Source organism: Mauremys mutica, chromosome 12 (assembly GCF_020497125.1).
Source record: "Mauremys mutica isolate MM-2020 ecotype Southern chromosome 12, ASM2049712v1, whole genome shotgun sequence".
In the NCBI taxonomy this organism is placed as follows: domain Eukaryota; kingdom Metazoa; phylum Chordata; order Testudines; family Geoemydidae; genus Mauremys; species Mauremys mutica.
Window position 1 is genome coordinate 70777861 of NC_059083.1, and position 27893 is coordinate 70805753.

At 42.5% G+C, this 27893-nt stretch overlaps 1 protein-coding gene and 1 long non-coding RNA gene across 2 annotated transcripts in view; both read right to left on the minus strand.

Annotated features, from left to right (window-relative positions):
* Positions 1-3978: 3978 nt before the first annotated feature.
* Positions 3979-8761, minus strand: TOB1 (transducer of ERBB2, 1). Its single transcript, XM_044983516.1, has 2 exons — positions 8602-8761; positions 3979-5879 (listed from the first exon to the last, which is right to left on the minus strand). Exon 2 carries the CDS (start codon positions 5737-5739, stop codon positions 4768-4770), a length of 972 nt encoding a protein of 323 aa, XP_044839451.1. The 5' UTR covers positions 5740-5879; positions 8602-8761; the 3' UTR covers positions 3979-4767.
* A 9181-nt stretch (positions 8762-17942) lies between these two features.
* Positions 17943-27893, minus strand: part of LOC123345092 — a 37619-nt gene continuing 27668 nt past the window's right edge. The window contains exon 4 of the long non-coding RNA XR_006572714.1: positions 17943-18538. This is a non-coding gene — a long non-coding RNA (uncharacterized LOC123345092). The remainder of the gene's footprint in view (positions 18539-27893) is intronic.

A 27893-nucleotide genomic window follows, 5' to 3' on the forward strand; every position in this document is an offset into this window, starting at 1 on the left:
CCAGAATATCCACTATAAACCATGAAATTATAGGTTTATCATCAGAATTCTTTTAAAGAACTTGTGGCTAAAATTTATTAACCAAGATCCATTTAATAAAATAAAGGCTTCAGACCTTTACCCATTTTGAGTTATTGCACAAACAAAAAAAATATGTAAAATATGAGGAATTCTTGCCAAGCCCCAGCCTAAAAGCTTATTTTTAAAAGACTAAAATATTATGTAGGCTTGTCTTAAAGTTAAAAGAAAATTAAGGGTCATCACGCTAGAAAGATACTACAGTCCTGAACTTATTTCCACTGGGGTTTTGCAGTTGATTTTAACAGGAACAGTTTCATGTCATAAGGGGAAAATACTATACCCAAGTAACTGAGCCAAGCAGATATTTGGGGGCAGAAGGAAATCCTTCTGCAGCAGCCCCCACAACCTACTCCATCCCAAAAACCCACTCGCCATGGAAGATCTGTGGAGTAGAGTCTGTATCCATCTCATGCTGGGCCTGCACACCCTTGCCACACAGCAGGAGCTTAGAATTTTGCTTCACACTGCATAAAGGGGTGTGCACCCCCACCCTTCAAATTATTCCCCACCTTGTGTTGCAAAGGGAGCCTTTGAGAGCCTTGAAGGCTAGGACAGGATTTGCTCTTAACTCCTGTGTGCTCTGCAACAATAATCTTACTTCAACTTTTTGTCACTCTGAAGTCTAGGCTCTATTTAAATTACAAATTTAGCCTGATACTTAACATATGTTAAGTAATGGAAAGTAAAAAGCTAGATATTTGAAATGAACTCAAGTAATTAAAAAAGCAAGATTGAGAAAAGAGTGCAAGCAAAACAAAAATCAGTTCTAAAGCAGCGCCAAGGAGCGGAGTGAAAAAATGCCATAGCTCCAACTGCCGTAATGCAGAGTGCCCTTTGTGGGCACTTTGCAGCACGATACTCTAGCAGTGGGTGATCTCATTTACACCACAGCAGCTCCTGTAACTTCAATGGAGATAACACCACTACACCTGGAGTTATTTCACTTACTTTGATACACTACAGGTTTACACCAGGGTAACCATCTGATTACATAACGGCAATCAGACTCTGGTCCCAGTTGTACAAAACAAGCACAATATTGATCTAAATAAATAGATACATCAGGTGCTCAACCTGAAGGATAGGGATGGCAAAATAGGTGATTATTTAGAGTAATTGAGATTTCCTACTAATATGTGAGAAGGGGTGTTCTATTTTTATCTCCACAAATCAGATTCATCTTCACTGCGATGAAGTCCTACAATCTGTTTATAACAAAAGATACTATTCTAGCTGAACAGGGATATAAGTATCACATGTGCAATGCCTGCATTATTTCCTGCTTGGGGAGGTGCTTAGGATCTCCACATATTTTATGTCTGTGAGATCATGGAAAAATATGTACAGCCTGCCAGTATTTTATAAAGAACTATTAAAATAACAAACTGCACTTAAATGTCACAAATGGTGATTATACAAGCATTAATTAGTGCATATTCAATACAAAAATCAAGACAATTGCAAGCCTGCACAATTTATAAAACTTAGTTATATCTAAGGATTCTATTGCTTTGGATTGGTTTAATATTTTAAGGGTGGGACATAGGAATTTTTTTTCCAGCTTGTGCTGGTGGTATCTCAAAAGAAGAGCAGGACTTACTCATGCACAGAGGAAAGAAGCAGACTTACACTTTTGCCCCTTTCTTCAATGTCAAAGGCATCTTTGGAAGTTAAAAGATGGCAATTTTAAAGGAACAAATTGCACATTCAGAAGAAAAAATATGAAGAACTTGCTCAGATGGGCAAATTCTTCCTCCTCCCCCCACCCCCTTTTGGCAATTTTTTCACTGTATTCACAAGGAAGTATTTCTGTGATGGGAGAATAATGGGTATGTGTAAACTGAAGAAGAGAAGAGTTACTTGGCACTCATTTAGGACAGAATGTTGCAATGTAAATGTTTGATGTAACATTGAACTCCAAGACTTTAGTGCATGATCAACTAAGTGGATAAAATAGGCCGCAAACCGGATTTTTATAAAGAAAGGTCTCTCCTTCCTGCAGATTATTCCTCACCTGGTGGTATCCTCCATCTATAAAACACCATAGGTGGATACTATGAAAGTGAATGACTTGGAATGGGCAGAGGATAGAAGAAACCCAATAGCCTGAAATAGGAAAGATCACCTATTTAAAACATGGGGAATGAAGAAACTCTCGACTATGTATTATGATCCCAGTTATCCAAGCCTCCTAAACCAGCTGCACGTCTTCCCACCTTATTCCTAGGGAGCTCAGATAATTATCATTCAGGCTGAATGTTTGGATAATTGTTAAAAAAGACACCTTAAGTCTAGACACATGACCACCAATAATACATAACAGCATTATTAGGTTAAAGAGTGCATTTTTCAGGGTATTATTTACTTGACATTTTCCAGATTTGAATTTGAAAACCTTTGAGAGGTACTTATTTCCTTTTTAAAATAAGCACCTTCCATTTAAAATTGGATACTAAGCTGCAGAATTTCATTTATACTTGTTCATTGTTGCTTGATTAGTGTCAAGGTAAGCCAGATGGTGAACTCAATACAAACAAGCTTGTTAAACATAGGGAGGAATGAATGCCTAAAAAAACCACACAATTACTGCGTTTGAACTTTAGTCATCATGGGACTTTGGATAGCATTGTCAGTCCTGCATCTCTAACAAATCCCTTTGCTAGCCCAATACTTCTTCATAGCCCCATTCTCTCCACTGCAGGACAAACACCTCTCCATGGTGTTGACAGACATCCTTGTTTTTACTTCCACTACTTGGCTACTCCCAGAAAAAGCGAGACTCTTCTACTTAAACCAAACCGTGTGGTGATTTTGTGCCAGGTCTTTTAAACTCAAGTGGGCTAGGACCAAGCCTCATTCACAAAGGCCGGTTTTAGAAAAATCAAGGTTCAGACAAATTTAACTATCGAGCTTTAGCTTAAAATGCATTTTTAATATGAAGAACTATACTGTCAATTATACTGCTATTAACTTGCTCCCATTGTTTAAACTGCCCACTGTAACTCTAGTTTTACAAACTGTTGATTCTGTTAGCTGCTTCAAGGATTAAAAATAATGTAAGACAGTTCCAATACCCCTCAAGAAAATCAATGAACATCAATGCTCAAAAGAACATGCAAGAATGGGGGAAAATACCTCCAAAATATTGTCAGTCCACCTGTTTTGTCAGCTCAAGGCAGCAGGCTAGTCAAACAGCCTCTGAATTTTCTTCTGGCCACTCAGACAACTCAAGTAAAATGTTCATGCTGTGGAAGCCCAGTAAATTAGAACAGCAGTTTGTTCCATCTATTTCTGGAATATAACTTATTCATTCTCAAATACTGTAGTTACATTCATTTTTAATAGATTATAAAATGAAAGTTTAAGGATCAGTTTACTTGACTGTAAATCAAAAATTTTATTCACTCTACTTTCTGAGCTATTACTTCTTAATACAGAAACGTAATGCTGATGCATTTGTCTATGACCTCTAGAGATAATAGTTCAAATTCACTCAGATTACATGGGAAGTAAATTTCACTGCATCACCTGAGTCCTTTCTAGATATGTCATATCACACAGTAACTCAACATTAAAAAAAACTTGTAATCTTAATTCTCAAGGGTAAACTAAAAACCACCACCTGATCCAGTTGTAAAGGACTGCATATATGGAAAACTTGTTTGTGAATGTTTGTTCAAATAATGCTAGGCAAGTACTTAATCAAGCTGTATGCTTTTCCAGAACTATTTTAGGTAAAGCAACCCATTATTGCGGTGTGTCAAGTACAGCAACCACTTTCCATCATCCCTTTGTGATGCACTGAGTCAGACCTTTCTGCATCATTAGCATTTACAACACAGTAACTGCAGTGCTCTTATCTTCAGCACAATAGTAAAACAAAGACCACAACAGCCATTTAATTTTAAAGAATTTTAATACAAACTTAATATAAACTATTTCAGTCCCTCTTAACATGTAAGACACTGACTCAAAATACTTTTATACCATTTTTTCAAGTATTGCACAATGTAGGTACAAAATTAATATATACGATTACATTTTCTTCCATAATATATAGCAAAAATCTTTAAACTTTTAACAGAAAATACAATTTGTGTTTCTTTTTGAAAAAAGCAAATATTTCGTACATTTTAATTCCACCACTAAGGAATATTCTGTACACTTTTAATTTTTTTTTTTTTTTTTTAGAATAATTGATGTCTAAGATGGATATTTTACAATTTCAGTAAAAAAAATACAACATGAAGCTGCTGCAGCTGTCACAGATCACTGTAGTAAAAAGATATAAATGCAATACCATGTTGTAGAAACAATATATATACTCTGATATTTTACAAACTTTGTACTAAATTAAATTATACAATTAGAAAAAGACCAATAAACCCACTTATTAGTGCCAATTTTTTATATATATATAAAAATCAGCCATGTCCTTGCTATATCTTAAATACTGTAAGAGGCCATATTTTGAGTATATTTTTTTAATGTACAGTCAGTATAAAATAACTTTGTGCTTGGCTGGCAAATGAAAAAAGATGCATGTTGTATTTATCTAACCAAGCTTGAATGTATTCATACTACAAGCTTTAAAAAAGTCTCAAGAAGTGGAAAAAAGATACACCCTTGGGTACGTGCATTTGAACTTATACAATAGGATTTATTTGTATTTCATTTGTTTTATTTTTAGTTAGCCATAACAGGCTGGAATTGCTGGTTAGAATACTGCATGTTGTTTAAACTAAAATTCAAGCCATCAACAAAAGATTTCTCATTTAGACCTCCATAGGCTGCAAACATATCAAAGGCATTACTGTACTGGAGAGGACTGAGGTTAAGGGGGCTGTCACCAGGAAATATGCTACTGGTACTACCTTGACCCTGTATGTTAGGGAAAATGAACTCCTTTGCATTAGGAGAAAGGGCAGACGTCTTCTGCTGTTGCTGCTGCTGACTGCCTAGGCCAAGCCCATACAGCGAATGCATGGAGGAGGAAAGGGCTTTCTGCTTCAACAAGTCATTGACATTCAAGCCAAGGTTGGTGGGAGAAGTGCGGGCGACCTTGTTGCTACGGCCACTATTCTTCATTTTGGTCGAGCCAAACTTGGTGGCAGCAAATGTGGCAGTGGTGAAGGTTAAAGGCTGAGTGGAGCGGGGCATGAAAGTTGGGCTCACAGCAGCAGAGTGACCAAAGGGAGGAGAAGGAGAGCTAGACACTGAAGATGCTGGGTCACTAATTGGCATGAACACCTGGGCCTCTGGGTTAAAGCTGTTCTTGATTTCCTTATCCAACTCACATCCATTTTCATTATCATCCATATAAAGCACTTTCACTGGTCCCTTTTCACCAATTTGATATGAAACCTCAAATGGGTCAATCCAAACACTAAGATCCTGAGGCAGGTTGCCACGAACATCATCAATGTCCAAACCACTCTCTTTGGATGCTTGTTCTATGACTGGGTCCACTTTCTCCCCTACATGTATACATCTATACCCTGATCCTTTGTATGGCTTTTCCGGATACCAGTGCCCTTCATACTTCTTTTTAAGAAGTCTTTCAAGCTCTTCACCAAAAATGTTGACACGGCGTCTGGGAAGCTTATTGTACAAATATGAAATAATAAAATTGAGTGCTACTTGGATTTCAACCTGCATAGCTGCTATGCCAAAGTTTAACGTCTGTTTCAAAACCCAAAGAAGAAGAAAAAATGTTCAAGATGCCACAGGGAAACAAAATTTCATTCAAAGTGCTGATTCTAGTAGATTATTATCCTTCACCTTGAGTGTTCTTGTTCCTTTAAGAAAAAACAAAAGCAAATATATCCAAATAAGGAAAGCATAAGATCAGGGTCCAAGGCCTAATATTTTGGCCTCATACTCTACCTAGAATAGGTTATTTCTCATCAGAAGACATTTGTAACATACTGTGCTTCAACACAACTCAAAACAGAGGGCCTCAAATACATTCCACAGAACTTACAAACAATACTATGGAAGATGCATTAGGAAGGTGTTTAATGAGTACAGCATAAGTCATTTAAAAATCATTTGAGTTTGCAGTTCAGCCCTTAAGTTATTTGCAAAGCAGCAAGTGTGTCTACGACTTCATAGCAATGCTAACCGTGCCAGCCCTGTCAGGGGTTCAATTACCAACCCCCTATTCTGGGTGATTTATAGAACTCAGCTGCAAAATTTAGCACCAAGCTATTAATTTAGCATAAAAGGTCTCAGTCAAAGAACCACTTCTCATTTTAAGGTTTGCAAACATATCAGTTGGGCTTTAAGTAACAGATATACTAAAAAAAATCTATTGGTTGTTTCAGATGCATTTTGGCACTTGGATAATTTAATTATGCCACATATATCTTTTTAAGTCAAAGCCAAACACCTGCACCAACTGTGCATTTGATGAAAAATACAACTGAAGAAAGTGTCTACTGATGAAGGACAGGGATTCTTTTCCTCTCCCTCTAGAACTATTATAAGAATATTTTAAATACACACTATGCACACACAATAGAGCAAATACACATTTTCTGTCTTAATTATGGCTAGTAGTAATGGTCAATGAATCCATTCCTATCTACTGGTTCAAAAATTTTCAGCTTCTATAAAACTGCTTAAATATCAGCTAAATGCACATTTTAAAACACGTCAACATATTTGGGAATTTTATAAAGCTATTATAGCCAATAGGTCAATCCTCATTTTCATGAGATTGCCTCTCTCCCTCTTCAGATTTTAAACTATATATAAAATGGAGCCATGGAAGTCCCTCCTTCATTAAGGGTATAACAGAAATTCACATAAATATACAATAAAACAAGGGACAAGAGCAATATATAAAATAACATGCCTCATTACTGAAAATCCTGCAATACCTTGGTATAACAGTCTGATTTAAAGATGGAGTTTCAATCATAGCTTAAGCAGAAAAAACAATACATTTTGAGTTAACACCTACAGCAGTATTTTACTTCAAGTTTTTTGTTTGGCACAACATAACAATTATTTACAAAATTTAGTAAATCAGTCATTAAGGAATGGGAAAAGTCAAAGCCAATTCCCAAATTCTGCAATCCCATTTTTATTTCCTGCCCCAATTGGGTAGTTTTGCAAAGTTTAACCACATTTTTAAAGCCTCCTTTCATCTCCCCCCTCTTCCCCCTCAAACATGATATGGGAACAGCCTGAGAGGCTGTATGATAAGGCGACCTTTAAACATTTGCTGGATCAGCACTGGGTGGGGATAAGGAAAGATCAAGGGCAAACAGAAGATATTTACAAAAGGGGACTAATTCGGTATGGAAAAGTTGATTGGGGTAACTAAAAGGGACACTTAAAATGATTTATTAATCCATCTGTTTCATCTCCCCTTCCCAATGTCCTTTAGGAGAAAATGATCCTCAAAAACACTGAGCAGAAACTACAAATTCTTGTAAGCCTCAAAATTGAGCCTTGGTACAAGCAACTGAATAAACCAAACAGCTTGAACACTGCAAACAGGTTTTTTGTTTTTGTTTTTTTAAAAGGAGGACGCCATTTCTAAGGTATCTAAGCATGTTAATTATTCTAATGGCGGTGGGGGTTAAAAACAAGAGCGTTAAGCAGTGTGTGGGGAGTTACATAACCAGGCAGTTTGGTCTCATTAGATTTCTGCTCACAGCCCTGGGAGCTCCAGCAGCAAGAGAAGGAGGAAGAGCATTTTCTGAGTGCACAAGAGACAAAATGAAGGGGAAGAGGGATGAGTGGAGAGGAAGCACTCTCTCCTGCAAGCACTCTCTCCTGCACCAGCAAGGCCAAACCCAGTTCTCCTGTGCACCCCACTCCTGTGACACCTCTCAACCTTCTCTTATTTGGCAGGGCCCTAGAGGAGAGGGCTGTTAGCACTGGTTAAAATGCCCAAGCACAACGATATATATTAGTCAGTTTATGCAAAACTCACTCCCTCTGAGCCACGATGTGTACAATGAACCCCTTTGGGAAGGCCCTCACCCCCCCATGCCTTGGCTGTGCCACTGACCGAAGCACCTCCTTCCCAGCCAGAGGACCATTTCTCCTCTATGCAGTTGTGTCAGGCCCTCCCTACGTTTGCTTTTCCCTGATTCCCTTCGATCCGATCCCCTCCCCTCCCCATGGGGCTGGGTCAATCCCCCCACCACACCACCAATCCCACACCCCGGTCCTGCTGCTTCCCCCCCCCCCACAGGGGCAGTGCCCTCCCCCCATGGATGTGTGCCAACCTTCCCCCCCACCCCCTCCAGGGGTGTGCCAACCCCCCTCCGCCGCTCCACTGCTCTCCCCTCCAGGGGTGCCAACCTGCCCCCCCCCCGCCGTCCTCCCCTCCAGGGGTGTGCCAGCCCCCCCTCCCCCACTCCCCTCCCCAGGGCTGTGCCGGCACCTCATTCACAGCCACCTCACCGAGTCTGTTCCTCCCCCTCGCCCCAGCGAGCCCGCCCAGCCGGCACTCGCCCCCGACCCGGCTGCAGGAGAGCGGCCCCGGCGAGCGGTACTCACCCGGGGTGGGTGCAGGGGGTAGTGCAAACAGTCCCAGTGAGAGTGCGGGGGGCTCAGTGCCGAACCCCCATGTCCGAGAACCGGCTCGCTGCGGGGAAGGGGGTGGGGGGGGGCTGCGCTGCTCACACCCCGGGACAGGCGAGCTCCGCCACCGCAGCTTCACTCCTTCTCCTGCGCGGGGCTCCCACCGCGCCCGTATATATCCCCTCCCTTGCCCCGCCCCTCAGGGCACCGCCCCCCGCGCACTGCCGTGCCCTGCGTGCCCCTCCCACCGCCCACAGCCATGACCTGCCTTCCCCTCCCCCTACCACCGTCCCTCCGCCACTCCCCTGCCTGCCCCTCCCTCTCAACCCCTGCCCCTCCCTCACACCCCCCTACCCCTGCCCCTCCCATCTCCCTGCCTGCCCCTCCCTCTCAACCCATCTACCCCTCCTCCTCCCATCTCCCTGCCTGCCCCTCCCTCACACCCCCACCCTGCCTGGCCCCTTCTCCTCCCAACCCATCTACCCCCTCCCAGGGCCGCCCAGAGAATTCCGGGGGCCCGGGGTCTTCGGTGGCGGGGGGCCCCCGCTCAGGGGCGGCTCCAGACCCCAGCGCGCCAAGCAGGCGCGTGGGGCGGCCCTTTCCCTGGGGGGCGGCATTTGGCTCCGGTTGAGCTCCCGCAGGCATGCCTGCGGCAGGTCGACCGGAGCCCGGGACAAGCGGACCTGCCGCAGGCATGACTGCGGCAGGTGCCGTGGTCCCGCGGCTCTGGTTGACCTGCCGCAGTCATGCCTGCGGGAGGTCCAGCCGAGCCGCGGGACGAGCGCCCCCTCCGCAGTCATGCCTGCGGCAGGTCCGCTTGTCCCGGGCTCCGGTCGACCTGCCGCAGGCATGCCTGCGGGAGCTCAACCGGAGCCGCGGGAAGAGGGGAAACACTCCAGGGGCCCCGGAAAACACTCGTGGGGGCCCCTGCGGGACGCGGGGCCTGGGGCAAATTGCCCCTCTTGCCCCCCCCTCTGGGCGGCCCTGCCCCCTCCTCCTCCCATCTCCCTGCCTGCCCCTCCCTCACACCCCCACCCTGCCTGCCCCTCCCTCACACCCCATCTATCCCTCCTCCTCCCATCTCCCTGCCTGCCCCTCCCTCACACCCCATCTACCCCTCCTCCTCCCATCTCCCTGCCTGCCCCTCCCTCTCAACCCATCTACCCCTCCTCCTCCCATCTCCCTGCCTGCCCCTCCCTCACACCCCCACCCTGCCTGGCCCCTTCTCCTCCCAACCCATCTACCCCCTCCTCCTCCCATCTCCCTGCCTGCCCCTGCCACTCAACCCCCTACCCTGCATACAGCTCTGCCCATTCCTCACACCCCCACCCTGCCTGGCCTCTTCTCCTCCCAACCCATCTACCCTCTCCTCCTCCCATCTCCCTGCCTGCCCCTGCCCCTCCCACTCAACCCCCTACCTCTGCCCATCCCTCACACCCCCAACCTGCCTGGCCCCTTCTCCTCCCAACCCATCTACCCCCTCCTTCTCCCATCTCCCTGACTGCCCCTCCATCTCAATCCCCTACCCCTGCCCATCCTCACACTCCCACCCTGCCTGGTCCCTTCTTCTTCCAACCCATCTGCCCCCTGCTTCTCCCATCCTCCTCCCACCACTCTGCCTGGCCCCTTCTTCTCCCAACCCCACTGATGCTGCCTACCTCCTCCCTCTCTCCCATATACCTGTCTGTCCCTCCCAACGCCCTCCCCCTCCCAAGCCCCTTCTCCTCCTAACCCTTATACCCCCACCTACTCCTTCCCTCTCCCATATACCTGCCTTTCCCACCCAACGCCCATCCTCCTCCCTTACCTCTGCCTTACTTCTCCCATGCTGCTTCCCACACCTTGATTGATTCCTCCTTCCCTATTCCCCCTCCCACTGCCCTGCTGGCCCTTCCTCACCTGCCAGTCCCTTGCCGCCTCCATCTCCCTTCCCCCTGTAACCTCCCTTCCCCTGCTTCTGTCCCTTGATTATCCCCTAATTCTTCCCTAATATACCCCTCTCCCCCATCCCTACTGCTGTGCATCCCATCCCCGCCATGTCTCTTCCTAGCTCTTTATCCCTTCCCCTTCTCCATACATTCCCTCCCATCCCCATCTCATTCTCTACTACCTCCCTATATATCCCCTCCCAGCTCTCTCCTTCCCCCTAAATCTATCTAATCGCGCTATCTATCTACTCCTCCCTGTGCTTCCGCACACACCCCAGTTCCATATACCCTCCCCCCATTCCCTTTGTGTCCCACCCCCCCCATCTCAGGGGCCAGGGAGGAGTGTCCGCTATGTCAACTCATTCACCCCCTCCCCACCTTTCTCCCCCTCCCACTCTCAGAGCCTGGTTGCATCAACACCCTACCTCACCCCTTTCCCACCCCTTCAGTAAGGGGGCAGCTAGCATGGAACTACATCTCCCATGATCTCTGGGGTGCCTGGGAAGGACGCGCCCTGGAAGGCAGTGGGAGGGGGGAACCGGTTAGGGAGGAGGGAGCTGGTGAGGTGAATGTGGCACAACACCCGCCCCCCCCAGAAGTGTTAGTGCGGAGGCTGCCTGCTAGGCCACCCTATCCCCCTTCGCGGCCACCTCAAGGGCAAGGGGGCTACCTGGGCCTGCTCCTCCATCCCCTATCTCCCTTCTCCATGGGAAGGGGCATGGGGGGGGGGGTAACGCAGGGAGCAGCCACACCTCCTGGTCTCCTGCCACTGGTTGCCAGAGGTGTCAGTCACCAAGGGCCAGCCCCAGACCCACCCACTGGTGTCACCTCCTCCTCCCAGTGTGAGGCTGGGCTGCCACTTGAGTCACCTTGGGAGGGGGGGCAGGGAGAGAAGAAAAGGGAGGGTGAGGAAAGCACAAAGGAGGAAGGTTTCAGAGTGGGAGCCGTGTTAGTCTGTATCAGCAAAAACAAGGAATTCTTGCGGCATTTTAGAGACTGAGAGAGTCAGCGGGGAGGGAGAGGGGGAGGAGTTAGAGGGGTAGGCAAGGAGGGAGGAAAGACGGCTAGAGAAGGTGGGAAGGGCCATCCTTGAAAAGCCATTGGGTGAGGAAAACTGTCACTCAGAGAGCGGAGGCTGGGAGGAAGGAGATGAGGAAAGAGGAGAGCAGGCAGAGATCCTGTTTCTGTAGGAGTGACGATGAGCCACACTAGGCCAGGCTCACTGCAGCTGGCACCACCCTGCTGAAGGGGGGAAGAGAGAGAGTTACATCCCGAGAAGTGTAGGGAAAGTGGGATGGGCAGAGTTCAAAACCAGTTTTTTGGGGGGGGGAGGCAGGGGAGCCACAACCAGCCCCCAGGAACACACCAGGTGATTGGAATGTAATTGTCTTGTGTATTTATTTTCTCCTTCTCTTTTTTTTTTCCCTGCTAAAAATATTACCCACAGGTAGCAACGATGGCCGATTGGCTAGATTCACTCCTTAGTAACCATCTGATTGGTCATTCAGTATCTAGGAGGAATACGTCAAACTCCAGTTTGGAGGGGAAATAATTAAAGGGAGGGGGGAGAAAGAAAGAAGCAGTGAATGGAGAATCCATCTCCTCACTTCCCATATTCAGTGGCATTAAAGGGGCACACCATGGAAAAACACCAGCCACTGGGCTGACTTGCCCAGGAGCAAGGAAAGCAGCACACAACTGGTTAAGAAAGTTCAGCAGCAGCTAATCTAAAATGAGCTGTGTGCCCTAGTGAAAACAGAAGCAGATGCCAAAATGTTTGTACAGAGCTTAGTACAATGGGGCCCAGATCCTGATTTGGGCCTTTAGGCACTACCCACAAAAGCAATAGTAAAACAGAGCACTTGTTTACCTCTTAACTGGATAAAGACTAATGGTAGAAGCATATGATTTTAGATAGGGCCTTGCCACAACTAAAAAAGAAAAAAAAATCATTGCATGTAACAGAGAATGCAGCACTGGAATGTCAAGAGTCCAAATATTCAGAAGCGGTTTTCCTCACACACCAATGGAAATCAGGAGTAGTACCATTTAATTCAATGGAGTCATATCAGATTAAAACCATTCTACGTGAGTGGAGAATCAGGCCCTCAGTATGCAGGCTCCTTAAAAGTCAGTTCGCTGTTTTGTTTTTTTAACATCAGTTGTGTGTATTATTAGGCCCCAATTGTGGTTTTAAACCTGAGTTTTTATGGATACCTTCAAACCTGACAATAAGCCAAATGAGCAGGGACAGGCTTTAGAAAACAAAATATAAGCTGCCCCCTTCTCCTCCTTTTCTGTGTTTGTGTAATAACACAGAATTTTGGCATGAAGGCTGCATGAGTCCCAGGAGAGATTTGAAAGTACCAGTCAGAGGAAACACCAAGACTCTTAACTCTTTGGAGTCTAGCAGTTGGGATTCTCATGTTATCACAAGACTCCAGGAGCTGAGGTTTTAAAAAATCATCAAATATCACAAGACTCATGATAAAATTGCAAGCTTTTGCAATATTGGTACCATGAGTAATCATTGCAGAATCTAGTCCCCAGATGCGACTTAAGGACAGTGTGGTTTTGTTTTGTTTTGGGCTTTGGGGGGAGGGGGGAGGTATTATTATTTTTACAATTTGATTTAAAAATAATGTGAAATAATTGCAAAAAGCAATTTCAAGTAAAAAGACAAAGCTATATTTTTTAAATTAAAATATCATTGGGCTACTTGGGGCAAAAAAAATGGAATTGATTGTTGTTGCAACAGATTAGCAGGTGTCAATTGCTTCAATAAACATTCCATCATGTTATTTTGCTTAAGATTCTGGTCTCAATGGAGATGGAAGTAGTTTTCCCCATCTAAGCAGCTTGTTGGGGAGCAGTAAAAAGCTGCACACAACTTCATGGATCAGATAAAGGAAATGGCTTCTTTTTAGGTCCAATGGTGAAGACAGGATTTTGGAGGCTGGAATGAGAATTAACCCTATTAATGCTGCCCCTCACTCCGTCTCTAAATTTCAGTACTTTCACTGCATTTATAAGTCACCAACTGGAAATCTGCTTAGCAAGTGGTCTTGAAAAACAGAAGAATTCTGCTGGTGGGCTGCTAAACAAAATCTTGATGATCAAGCCTTAAAAGGTTATAAAAATGGAAGCTTTTTCTTTTAAATGCTTCTAACGTTAAATACATGAAACTGTTGTGATCTGAATTAAATACACAAAGCAAACAGATTCAGAATTAAGGCAGCTGTGGGATCCTTAACTCTTTTATAGCTCTAAAGATAGAGATGGCATTTTTATAGTTTAAAGAAAATGTTTAATGTAGTAATGCAAATATCATACACTATAGAAAAAATCATTACTCTTTGGGACACATGGTTCTCACTGCAAGAAAAGACGCTAACCATAACCATAACCTCTTCAGAGGATGCGTTAGCAGTAGCAAGAATGAAATCCACTTCCAAAGGAAGTCTTGACATTGTCCTTCATCTGTCTAGGAAGAGAACACTGACTCCAACACTGTAGTGACTATTTTATGCCTTCCACATATAGTACATCATAAGTAGGGTTCCATAATGCTTTAATATTGAATTACCAGAATCTTAAAAGATACAGGGTCTAATCCAGCATTCCTTGCACACCAAAACTCCTCAGTTGATTTTAAACAGGAGTTTTGGGTTCATGAGGAACGTGGAATTGCACCTGCAATGTCTTTTATTTATTTTTATTAATATACAACAAAAAAGCACCTATCCCTATGCTCTAGGGAAAATCTTTAAAAATAAAACCAATAAAAAAATAAGTCCAGTAGTGAAACTTCACCCACATTACTAAGGTTATCCAACCAGATGATTAATTTTAAGAGAAAACATGTGTAGTGCCTTTTCCTTCCTGAAAAACCTAGCCCATCTTCTTCCCTAACATACCAGCACAATATGAGAGCTATTTCAGACCAATGTGGGGAGGGAGGAGGGAGAGTCAAAGGCCACAGGGGAGGCCCTATCAGCAGTTCCCTCTCTTAAACCAAAGGGGGGAGCTCCATCTTGAGCCCAGCCACCAATCACAACAGTGGCAGTATCATGTGGTGGCTGCCATCTTGGCCAACACCAGGGACTGAATCAGGAACCTCTAGAGCTAAAATAAATGAATCGCTACAGTCTGAACTAACGAGCTAAGCTCTACAGTGGAGAGTTGTAACAGACTCACATCTTCAGAGAGGGACATGTAATGTACAGTTACCAATGGGTTACAGTAGCATAGGGAGAGAGGTGGTCTCTGAAAAGGCGGGACCCAAGCTCTATGATAGAGGAACTTGAGACTTCATTTACTTATAGCAAATGGCAGTAAAGGAAACCAAAAAGAACTCCAATGAAATAATACGGAATCTCAGCAGAGCCAGCTTAATACACTAGGCTTGATTCTCCACTGCCTTGCCCTTGTGTAGTCATTTCCATCTGTGAAAAGTAGGGGCAAAGAGCTACAACAGCAGAATGGTTTTACACCCAATTTGCACAAGATGTAAATAATTCTATGACGTACAAGGAAGGGGAGAATCAAGCTCACGGTGTGTATCCGCCTTTATTCTGATATTGATTTACAAACATGGCTGCAGCAAACATACTTTTCTAGAACACAAGCTTGCTGGATAAAGCATTATCTTCAGGGAGACTTTTGTTTGTTTTTTGTTAAATAAAGGACATTGTCAATGAGAAATACTATCACCACCATTAATTATTAATTAATTATTAATTATTAATTAATTATTAAGGCCCCAATTCAGGAAAACATCTTAACTTGCTTAACTTGAAGCCTGTGGGATTTAAGCACAGGCAGAAGTGCTGTCCTGAATAGGCTTTTACTTTTCATCTTTCCAATGTGTGTATTTTTTACATTTCCCTCAAACTGGACAAACTATAAATAAATAGATTGGATAGATTTAGGATCAGGTCCTACCCTCACATAGAGCCCCAGAAATTCAGCAAGGGCACAGCACTCTACCCCACATACATTCAGTTGAAGGATCTGCACCTTTGCTTGTTTCTAATCCTAGTCACTTTCCAGTGCAGGCACTGGCCTAGTGCTGTTTGGCTTCATGTAACACAGCAAAGGACTGTGTACATTTAGAACAAAAATACCTACCTCTTTCCCCCCCTCCCCCCCCAAACAATCTAAATTTGGTACCTAAAATAACTGATAGTGCATCTTTTACATAAAATATTAATTAATATTAAAGGTACTTGTGGATTATAGAGTTCTGGGTCCTCACTTACTGGTAAACCCACAAGTACCAAATTACAAGTTAAAAGATTTACACTATCTTGGGAAAATGTATTACTAGTGCTGTATAAATACTGATAGCTTAAGCGAAGCAACATCTTGAGAATTGTCAGTATATTGATATACACACAGAATTTATTCTCACTATCCACATCTTCAGTGACTATATTTCTTTTGATCTTCTCCTGTGAGTGAATGCTGATTTTTGCAGAGTATATAACATTTATGCTGACAATGAAACAAAGCTTTATAGGGTACAGGACTGAAGCAGACACAGTCTCTTTTTAAATGCTTTTCTTTGTGGAAGCAAATCTCTCCTTTCAGCCGGGACTGGAGCTTGGATTTGGAAAATATTGAATGTATTTCCCCTGTATGCCCCCCCAACACACACATTTCTACCCTTGCAGCAGCTTTTAACACACTTATCCCTATTATCTAAAACGTGACCACCGTCATGCATCCTGATTGCTCTCCCACACATTTCTCCTGTTACTGTGATCCTGAAATGTAGAGTAGATTCTCTTACATTTAACTTTATCAACTCAGGCAATAACTTCTCCATAAACATGACTGCATCAGATGCTGCTTAACTTCAAGAGATCTTTGACCACCACTTCCGAAGGACTTTGATCAGGCTCAGTCAGTGGAAGAACCTTGCTGTAAAACTGCTTTAACAAGTGAAAAATCAGGCCCATAAAATGTGGAATAGCTATCAGCAGAGGAGTTCAGACAAAGTGGTGATGTTCTAGGGATTTGAGGTGGACTGCATGAGACAAGTCCTGACTTTATTGTGAGATCCAGTCTTAGGTCTTTGCTGGTGTTAGCAGCCATGGTGATAATGAAGTAGGAACTGAGATAAATAAAGACAGTCTCTGGAATGTGGAAAAAGTGATTTTTCTGTAGCTGTCACTAAAGATTTCACCAGCAGGACTGATGGGTAATGAAGACATTATTTTCTATTTTCTATGGTCACTCAAACAAGTAATTCAGAGTGATTGGATTCTGTTGCAGAGATCATTATTTGGGTCTAGAAACAATTCATTTCAGGGCCTTCTTCAGGTCAAGATTTATATTTGGGTTTTATATTGGGTTACTGTATCCAAAAGAGAAAAAATTACCTTTGTCCAGTGTCTAGAAGCTCTGTGGTCCTGTTCCAAAATCCAGTGAAGTCAATGAGAGTCTTTCATTGGTTCACATTCTAGATGCATTGTTACCAAGAGCTAGAGCTTGACTATCAAGGGTCAGGCGTCAATACCCCAGTATGGTTACATCCAGCCCCTTGCAATCAGTTCACTATGGAAAAACTTCTCCAAGCCTGTGTTGTCTTTGCAGGATAGGCACAACTGATTTTTATAAAATGCCATTAAACACCACTAAGGAATATGCTCTGTTGTACAAAGCACCGCTGTGCCTATAAGGAAAAGGTGATCTGTCATTCATCAGCAGTGTGCTGGTAGGGGTGGTGTTCTCTGTTAATCTAAAGTGAAATGTGTCAAAGTTTGCCTCTTCCTTGGGAAAAATCACTATAGTCTTGGGCAAGACACAGAATTCAGTTGCTGGCTAAGAGAGAGGAATAAAAATAGGACAAACTTGACATCCTTTTGTGAAGATCAGGGGTCAAAGCCCCACTCCCCTTTTAGCTTCAGCTCCCATATTTTCTATTCCCTGGGAAGGATCTGTCCTAGAGTAACAGGCCAACAGGAAAGCCACTTGGTAATCTGAGTGTTGGAGGAGGTCCTGGGATGGCCAGCCAAAAAGAGAAGTGAGAGAATGTAGGGAATAAGGAGGAATATAAATAAAAATATCAAGAAAAATAACAAAGAGAAATATATATACCTCTACCCCGATATAATGCTGTCCTCGGGAGCCAACAAAACCTTACCGCATTATAGGTGAAACCACATTATATTGAACTTGCTTTGATCTGCCAGAGTGCGCAGCCCCCCCCCGAAGCACTGCTTTACCGCGTTATATTGGGTCGCATTATATCGGGGTAGAGGTGTATATAAATTTACAGGATTAATGATATAAAAAAAGAAACGGGGAATTGTTAATGAGTAGCAAAAAAAAAAATCTGTAGAAAATGAGGAAAACAAGCCAAGAAAGAAAGAAAACTTAAAAAAAAAAACCACCTCTAGAAGGCTTGCGATTTAAACGTTTTATCCACTAGATTGGCCAGCATCTAAGGAAAATTTTATTAAAACTCAGGATGTTTTTTCTTCTATAGTGCACCTTTTAAATGGAAGAATGACAATTTATGGTCAGTTAGTTCCATGGTACCTGATTATAGGCCAAATTATGGAGTTGTGACTGTCTAACTGTTATTCAGTGAGCAAAAAAGGGCACAACCCCTATTTCTTGTCTCTTCTTCCTTTCAGATCACCTTTAAAGGGAACCAGGGGTTGTTAGTCAGTTTTTCAACATTATGAATTCAGGTCTTATCTACCCTGTATTTTGATGGAAACCCTCTTTTCCTGGAAAACTAGTAAGTTTATCAAAGATATTAAGGTTGTGAAACTTGAATAACTGAAAGAGAAAGTGATTTTCATTCAGACATTTTAAACTCTTCATTTTTGTTCGTTTTTAAACATCTGTTTAGCACAAAGTCCTGAAAAACAGAAGAGAAAGAAGCTTTTCTGTTAAAGTTTTAACACCCTTGGCTCTTAATTTAAAACAGTGAGCTTTCAGTCCACACTTCTGGATCCTCCATCAGAGACCTAGAACAAACAGACAAGATATTTTTTTCTCTTACTTAATTGGCCTCTCAGAGTTGGTAAGACAACTTCCACTTTTTCATGCTCTCTGTATGTGTATATATATCTCCTCACTATATGTTCCATTCTATGCATCCGAAGAAGTGGACTGTAGCCCATGAAAGCTTATGCGCAAATAAATTTGTTAGTCTCTAAGGTGCCACAAGTACTCCTGTCCGGATACGGACTAGCACGGCTGCTACTCTGAAACCAGACAAGACATGATATTCCTTCCATTTCTAAGAGTTGGTTTTTTTAAGCAGAACCTCTCCTTTTTCAGAAAAATAAAACAACCAAAGAGTGTTAAATAATATGAATAAAAGTCTTCAACAGTTCCTTACTATCTGATCCTGTAAGCCGCGAGTCTTCAATTGTTCCGATTGAAGCCACTAGCAACGTTCCCATAAAGCCAGTGGGAAGAGGATCAGCCCCTCCTTGTTCTCTAGTCTTTCAGGAAAAACAAGGTAAATATGTCCTGAATTTGTCATGTTAAAAAAAAAAAAAGCTAACCTTTTGGCTGTGTATAAGGATGGGAGAACCCCAACCTTCTGGCCTTATTCATCTTGGGAAGAAAAGAGGGCAAAACCGCTATTTCTTTCCCGCTCTCCTTTTCACGTCACCTTTAAAAGGAAGCATTGCTTGTTAGTCAACTGCTCCTGTAATGTAGTCTGTAAAAGAGACACCTTGTTTGAACTGCTTTTATGACCTTTTCCTAAGCACTGATGACTGAATTCTTGCTGTACAGTGTTTATTTAAAAGAAAAAAAGTCTAAAGCAAAATAAAAAATAAATTGTAATGTCCATGGGAGATCTCATCACATTCCTGATCAATATCTTAGAACAACTATTGATGACACAGCCCCTAAAGAGGAATCATTGTGGCACCTTGTGCCCAAATAAATTTGTTAGTCTCTAAGGTGCCACAAGGACTCCACATTTTTGCTGATACAGACTAACACGGCTTCCACTCTGAAACAGCCCCTAAAGAATTAATCCTGTATTTTACGTGGATTGTAAGTTCTCAGGGGCAAATACCATCTTTTGGTTCCATGTTTGTACAGCACCTAGCACAGTACAATGTCCTGGTCCATGACTGGGGCTCTTAAATGCTATTGCAATTCAAATAATAAATAATAATAATTAATAGTGTTTTATATACAGCCCAGGGTGTGCTGGAACAGGAATTTGGTAGTTTAGTCAGTCCTTAATAGATATCATGCAGAGTAGACATAGTCAGTAAAGCTGATAGTTACATTCATTAATACTGAGTCTTAGAGCATTAATTCAAGAAGCCTCCAGTAACCTGCTGTGCTGTCAAGCTGTGACAATTTGAATGATGGTGACTTCAAAGTAGAGTGAGTTTGAATGTCAATGTCTCGTTAAAACACACAGCATGGAAATTGTTTTCATAAGAGGAACAGGCTTTCAAAGCTGCCTTAAATGAGGAAGTCTCCATCCAGATAAAGTGAGATTTGAACTTGGGGCACTAAATTTCAAAGGACAATTCCTCCAAGACTGAACATCACTTAAGACTCCTTTGTAGGTACTATCTTTTCCCCCTGCTGTGAACCCATCAAACTTTCCAGCTCCAAAGAGGATACTAGCTTGAGGAGAGACTAACTGGAGTCTCTGCTTTATGAAACCATGCCAGTTAAAATGTACCTTTGTTACAGGGCTGTGCAGATAAAACAGGTTGCAGAAGGAAATAAGTGAGGGATAGAGAAAAAAATTCCAGATGCCTGAAATAACCACTGCAGACATAAAGAGCCAGCTGAACCCAATAGAGCTACACCAGTTTACAACAGCTGAGGATTTGGTCCCAATTCTCTAAGGATGTGACCCAAAGCCCCAGGAAGTGAATGGGAATCTCCTGTTGACTTCATTGGGCTTCAGATCTGGCCACAATTCAGCTAATTATTAAAAACGATGGAGTTACACAGATGTGAAACTAGTGTAATGGAGAGAAGACTCAGGTCCCATGTTTCTTCCTAAGAGGTGAAAAGCAGGTTCTAACACGGTCCTATTTCTCAATTTTTATAAGGCATCACTACAGGAGGACTGAATCTGTCACTGGTCACTCAGACTAAATCATCCACTTATTACAACAACTCCAAAGTATAGTGAACCCACTGACTCTCTTCTCCAACCCCCTAATTCTTTCTTTTTGGTGGGCACACTTTTTCCAAAATAACATAGTGCTGTATTTACCTTACTAGATTGGACGAATGGTCCATCTAACCCTGCACCAACCTCCTGTAATGGCAATACATTATGTCAAATCTGTTGCGACCAGTCTAGGTCTCCCAGGATTTTATGACTACCATTTTGCACATTATGGCTACTCGGTACTTCAGTGGCAGTGAGGATAAAACTCAGATCCTCCTGCTCCAAAAATCACAGGTCCTTACCATTTCAACCAAAGAAGAAGATTTGTTTGTCATTAATAGTAAAGAACCTATAATACATAGTTGAGCAATTCTGAATCTACCCAGTGCAGGGCAGTGATACATGTACACACACACACTACACACACACACATACATACACACACACACACACACACACACACACACACACACAAGCCAGCTCATTCTTTACAACAGAATATTTTCTCTTGAATTGACAAGTAAGTAGAAACTTGAACACAGTAGCAATTGCTATATTGTTAACAGACTAATGGCCAGTCTAGTCCAATATTCTGTATCTAACAGTAGCCACAAGCACATAAGAAACATAAGAACGGTCATACTGGGTCAGACCAAAGGTCCATCTAGCCCAGTATCCTGTCTTCTGACAGTGGCCAATGCCAGGTGCCCCAGAGGGATTGAACAGAACAGGCAATCAAGTGATCCATTCCCTGTCACCCATTCCCAGCTTCTGGCAAACAGAGGCTATGGACACCATCCCTGCCCATCCTGGCTAATAGCCATTGATGGACCTATACTCCATGAATTTATCTAGTTCTTTTTTGAACCCAGTTATAGTCTTGGCCTTCACAACATCCTCCGGCAAGGTTCCACAGGTTGACTGTGCATTGTGTGAAAAAATACTTCCTTTTGTTTGTTTTAAACCTGCTGCCTATTAATTTCATTTGGTAACCCCTGGTTCTTGTGTTATGAGATGGAGTAAATAACACCTCCTTATTTACTTTTTCCACACCAGTCATGATTTTATAGACCTCTATCATATCCCCACATAGGCATCTTTTTTTCCCAACCGTATTATTAATCTCTCCCCATATGGCAGCCGTTCCATACCCCTAATAATCTTTGTTGCCCTTTTGTGAATCTTTTTCAATTCCAATATATCTTTAAGATGGGGCGACCACATCTGCACACAGTATTCAAGATGTGGGGCGTACCATGGATTTATATAGAGGCAACATGATATTTTCTGTCCTATTATCTATCCCTTTCTTAATGATTCCCAACATTCTGTTCACGTTTTTGACTGCCACTGAACATTGAGTGGATATTTTCAGAGAACTATCCACAATAACTATATACTTTAGAGGAAGGCATATAAACCCTACTCTATGATACACTACCAGACCAGGTTTGGGGATGGGAGAGAGAGATTTCTTCTTGATTCTTTTTGATGATTAGCTTATGCATTGGAGCATTAGGATTGAGAGCCACATAAATTTTATTTTAGCTAATATATCTCAGCTTTTGTCAAGAAGATGATTCTGCCATATGACCATATTATCTCAACTGCTTTGTCACCAACACATAGAAAATGGAATACAAAATTGGATGAATATAATTGAGTACTGACTCACTCTCTGATTAGAGTGAATGGTGGAACATTTTAAACTGTCTTGAAACTTCTTTGAGATTCACGTTCAGAGTTGAAAGCTCTTGATTTAGCTATCTGTACTCCAAATAAATAAATCTACTATTTACTTTCACCATAGTCCTATTTCCACTTCTTGGGCTAGATGCTACCAATCCACCTGCTGCAACCTTATCTGTTCATTTATCTGTCATCTTGACAGGTGCAATTCCCCCCCACTGTGGTCTTTCAAACTCCCAACTCTCTAAACTCATCTCCTCTCCCTGGACTCTGACTCTTAACCCTCTAATAACTAAGACTTCATGAATGTCAACATTTAATTCTTTTCCCTAGAAATTCTTATCATTTCATTCTTATCATTTGATTTTGAGTCACATAATTTTTAATTTGTGAAACTTCTCATAATGCATTTGTTCCATTCAAAAGCATGTGAAAATGCAAATATGTTTCCAAATGTTTTCATTGGAAATATCCTTTTGCTTGAAAATGCCCCCTCATTGTAATCCTATATTCTGAGTCATAATATGAGTACTTTTCATAAAATCAGGACGGTTTTGCAATGAAATGGAAGGAAGCCTATCTATTCACACAGGCCTCACTTGCCTGTGGGTTACTTTGAATTCCTTTGCCACTTGAGGAGCGTTGGTTCAACACTGACAATTTAGTTAAGCTTTAATTTGGGTGATTTTAAGATTGATGAATATATACCTAGATTGAAGGTTCCCAAACTTTTTGCTGGCATGACTCCATTTTAATGAATTATTTCATCCCAGGAACCCAGACAGCACGGAGAATGTAATGTTGTACAGCCAAATGGCATCCTTCAGGCATTGTTACCTTGCGTGCGCCATGTGGAGCAAAATGGTGTCCTCCACACTCTAAGGATTGCCATGGCTCAGTCTACTGATGGCATGTCTGGGCCATATTTTCTTGTCATCTACCCATTTCCCTTCTTCAAAAGAACAAGAGAGAGTTAAACTTCTCCTTGTCATGTTTGGATGATTGAATGATTAGTGTACATAGGAAAGTTGGAAGGGTATGAGGCATGCAGAGGGACTTGTAAGCAAAGGGAACTACACAGAAAAAAACAGGGTCTTGAATCTCTCTTTAGTCTTAGGTGGTGAAGCTGAAAACAGGCCTCTTATAATATGAGTGTGATCTCTGTCAAATGCAGCCTGGACTAGAAATGTGTCCCTTTTACTGGTGTGAAGAGTATGTACTTGCATCTCTCCTCTGTCATTTTTGAAAGCTTCAGACAGTCTTTTATCTCAATGAAGTGGTATTTCCCCATCATATGGGTTTCCTCTTTTTTCCCTGATGCCTTTAAAATGTCTTTTTATCATGTCATGGTTTTCTAAATTATTGGCCAATGATTGCGGAGATGATTTTGAACCAGAACACTAAATGTATGCCTGAACTTTGGCTAAGTTCTGACTTGGCTCTAAACTAAACTCTGAACTTCATAGCTCAGACCCATCTGCATTTTTTGTGGGCGTATTTTTGCAGCTGTGAATTGTACTTTCTTGTTTGGGAGGTTTGCTTGTGTCTGGGGAAGTGTTCAAATACAGCTTCTTTTCACTCTAGGGAAAGCAAGTCAGAAGCTTGGTTAACAAACCAATCTCTTCCCTGCAGGAGCCTTTCTCACTCTCTGCAATCTCTCTACAGTGTCCTCTAGCTCTGGCTTCCAGGACAAAACTCTTTCCACTGGTTGAGGGGTTGGACTAGATGACCTCCTGATGTCCCTTCCAACCCTAATAATCTATGATTCTATGGTCAAGGGTCTCCTGCAGGAGCTTCCCACTAACTGCAGCCTCCATCACAGCTTCTGCTTCCACTTCCTCCCACCCCCCTCTCTCCTTTATTCTGTTCCTCTCTGGAATTGTGGGGTGGCAGTGGAGGTCTAGCATCACTCAAGCTTTAACCTATACCCCCTGATGGGCCAGCCAACTAGAATGCAAAGCACCATCATACACAAATGAGAGGTTTTGGTGAGTGGACGGGACTCGAGTGAGAACTTGAGTTAATTTTGCAGTGAAAACCAGCCCTTGGAAAGAAATTCTTCAAATATACAGGGGAATACCCAGAGCAACAAGGGCAGGGTCTCATCCCAGGGTGGTCTTGGAGCAGTAATGAGTCCAGTTAAATTAAGTTCCAGGAGAAAATGTCCTTTAAACCAAGGTCCTCCATAGCAAACAGAGGAAAAGGCAGCATGATCCAGGTGAAGTAATGTATTTAAAATTAGTGCTGCAGAAACAATGGCAGCAGTAGTAGCAGCATTTCTTAGTAAGGATTTAGGAGGTTATTTAGGCTTTTTGCAGCAGTACCCACAGAATGAAATGAGTGCAACGGCTTTGGTTATGCCTTGTGGTTTGTGCTCCATGCCCTAAAATATAGCTAGTGTGTCTAAAGTCAATGACAGAGACAAAAAGGCTTGAACAGAATCCCTTTCTAAGGCCTTCTAATCCTACTGGAGCATACACAGAAGCAGAATTCACACAATCAACTGAAGAGCCATGTCCTAGTCTGAATCTAAGACAAAAAGAAATGCAAAACTCAGGGGTTTGGATTGAATGTCACCTTTAGGGATGGAACCAGAATTCAGCATGTCAGATTACTAAATCCCCTCTAATTTGTCATGCAATGAGGCATCAGGGTCCTCAGGGCAAACATCTGCAGCTTGACGCTGCTGCTCTATTGTGAAAAGGTAGAATAGTGGTACGGATGAGTCGCCATGGAATAAATGATTCTCAATTAGGAGACTAGGTCAGACAGAGTAAGATGATTTATATCTAAGACATATTCAAACCATCCATATTAATGCTCAGCATTTCTATAGGGCTTTACATCTGCAAAGCACTTTACAAACACTGAATCCTTTCAGCAGCACCATCAAGTCGTAGGTTCTGAAAAATGTACCTGGCACCAGCTAGGTCAAGGAATAATTTTACTAGCCAGGATGCAAAATACGTTCAGCGCACCCCCAAAAAAATCACACTCCCCTGCAATGTAAAGGAGTGACACAGATGAGTCCTGGCTGTTGTATGCAGCAGTCAATCTAAAAAATCAGGCCCAATGTGTCTCAAGTTGGACACCCAAACATTAAATGCACAAGGCAGCTAAATCAATGGCCACTTTTGAAAAACTGTCTGTATGTGATTTGCTCAAGAGTATGCAAATGATTGTGACAGACCTGACTTAGAACTTGGAAGCGTTTGGCTCCGAAGTCAGTAATCAGTGCCTTCACTCAGCTGTGTAAACTGTGTAAACTGGTGGTGGCTGGGGCATAATTTTCCATTGGTCCTTGGTTTAAATTTACATTTGATAATCTCAATGATATAGGTGTTTATTATTATCCTGTAATTTGCTGATCAGCACTACTTTAGCCAAGTCACCCGATGTCTCAATCTGGTGCTCTGTTAGAGTGTCACCTTTACCTGATTGAACTGAAAGCTTATATCCTTGAGAAACAGAAAAATGGCAAACATACATTTGGCTGACTTTGATCTCTGAAGACAAATCTTTTAAAGTTTAGATCAAGGAATCTTTTAATGAAACAAAAGAAACCATGCCATCTGTATCTGCAGCTAGAAATAAATAGAAACAAGGCAAACATAAAAGACAGCCTTACTGAGCAATGTCAGTCCTAAGTGACTGTCTGAAGGATGGCAATATGGCTAGCTTTGAAAAACGCAAGAGTTTAATAAGCTTTTGCCAGCCGTCTGGCAAATCTTCCAAAATATATTTTACTAAAACCACCCTAAATTGCTCCTTTTTTTAATAATTCACAGTTGCCACTGCTCTGCGCATCACACCAGCCAGAACTTCATGGCAATATCAGTGATAGAACACACATCCTACAGCTCCAAAAGCACAGGCTCTCGTCATTTGAACTAAAGGAAAATCATCTTTAGTTGTGTATATGTCTTATGTCAAACAGCTGAGCAGTTTGTACTCCACACAGTAGAGGGCAGTGGTAAACATAATCAATAGCCAGTTCATTGTAATACACCATAGCGTAAAACAAACAAATCAATCAACTTGCCGGACATCTTTACAAAAATCCCACTCTAGAACATTAAAAATTACTTCCATAGTGTATGCTGGCCTACCACCATGTGTTAACAGAAGCTCCTTCCTCTTTTGTTAATTATTTCCTCCTACCTGGCCCACAATCTACTGTATTTATGACACTGCAATCAATTCCATAAAACTTGTGAACTGATATCCAGCATGATGGCCGGTGGCCATAATATTGGGAGTACTGGAATGTGTGTAACTCTCACATAAGCTGCCTGGGAGGCAGCTGTAGTTCCTATCTGGTGACGAGATGCTTCTGTGTTGTAATGTGCAGCCAGTAAAAGTTATTTTCAGCTTTTGTGATCTTGTTTGTTTAACATGGTGGCGGGCGGAGTGGGTCCTCAGCTCAGAGATACAAGCCAAGTGTCCGGGGTAATAAGAGAAGTGGGAAGCTGATTAAAGGAGAGGTGCTCTTCTACAAACAAAATTAACTTGAAAATATGCACTGATGGGAAAGGGAATGCAGAAAAATTATTGGGCTGTTGTATCAGTAGCTATTGGAGACATTGGATACTGATCCCTGTCATGTGAACAGTTTGTAATCCTGAACCATTTCAAGTGACCAGGGCTAGACAATAAAGACCTGTCTCTTAGCAGCACTCCTGTGTGTTTTACCTTTATTACAGCTGGTAAACTGGGTATTAGTCAAATCAGTTTCGTTGTTAGCTTGGGTTTGTTTTAACTTTTCCTACATCTGGCAGTAGCTCTTTAACAAACTGCTGCCAGGAGACCTTTATAGGACAGTGGAAACCAGTACAAGGAAATAATTATAGCATTTCCACCTACAGTACGTCTGCTTAAGGGCAGGTATAAATAGATCTTTAAGTGTTTGTTCACTCAGAAGAGAGTTCAGTCTAACAGCATTCTCAATTGCCAGCAATGGGTTTGAAGATTGGGGGGTTTTTTTTCCTTAAAAGTCAAGGCGAAGATCTACTAAATATCACCCTCTTTTCTTCCATGCTACAAGTAGTGTTTAAAGTCTCTCACAATTGTACCAAAACCCAGATGTAGGGTGTGTCAAAATAAGACAGGGAAAATTTTCAAAGCCATTACACTTGTTTGGGTAAGGCGGGATAATTAGATCAGAAACGCAGTTCAGTTTCAGAACTGGGGAATGAATGCAAATAAAATGTGTTATTTCGTTCACTGAGAACACACAGGATGGACAAAAAGCCTTTGAAATAAAACATGCAAACTGCACAAAGTTCCCTTGTGGAAGGTCCAGCCCAAGCTTTGAGAAACTGCTCACTACAGTTCCTGAAAATGCTGCTCTTCTTCATCCACAGCCAGCCAAGCAGGAATTGCTGGAGAACAAGTGCAATGTAGAAACCACTGAGATGAGACTGAAGCAGAACTGGATATGGGATCTGTCTCTGAGACATACAGCTATACGCTTGCTTTCAGCTTCAGAGCTGGAGAAGCCCAGAAATATCACATCTGCCCCAAAG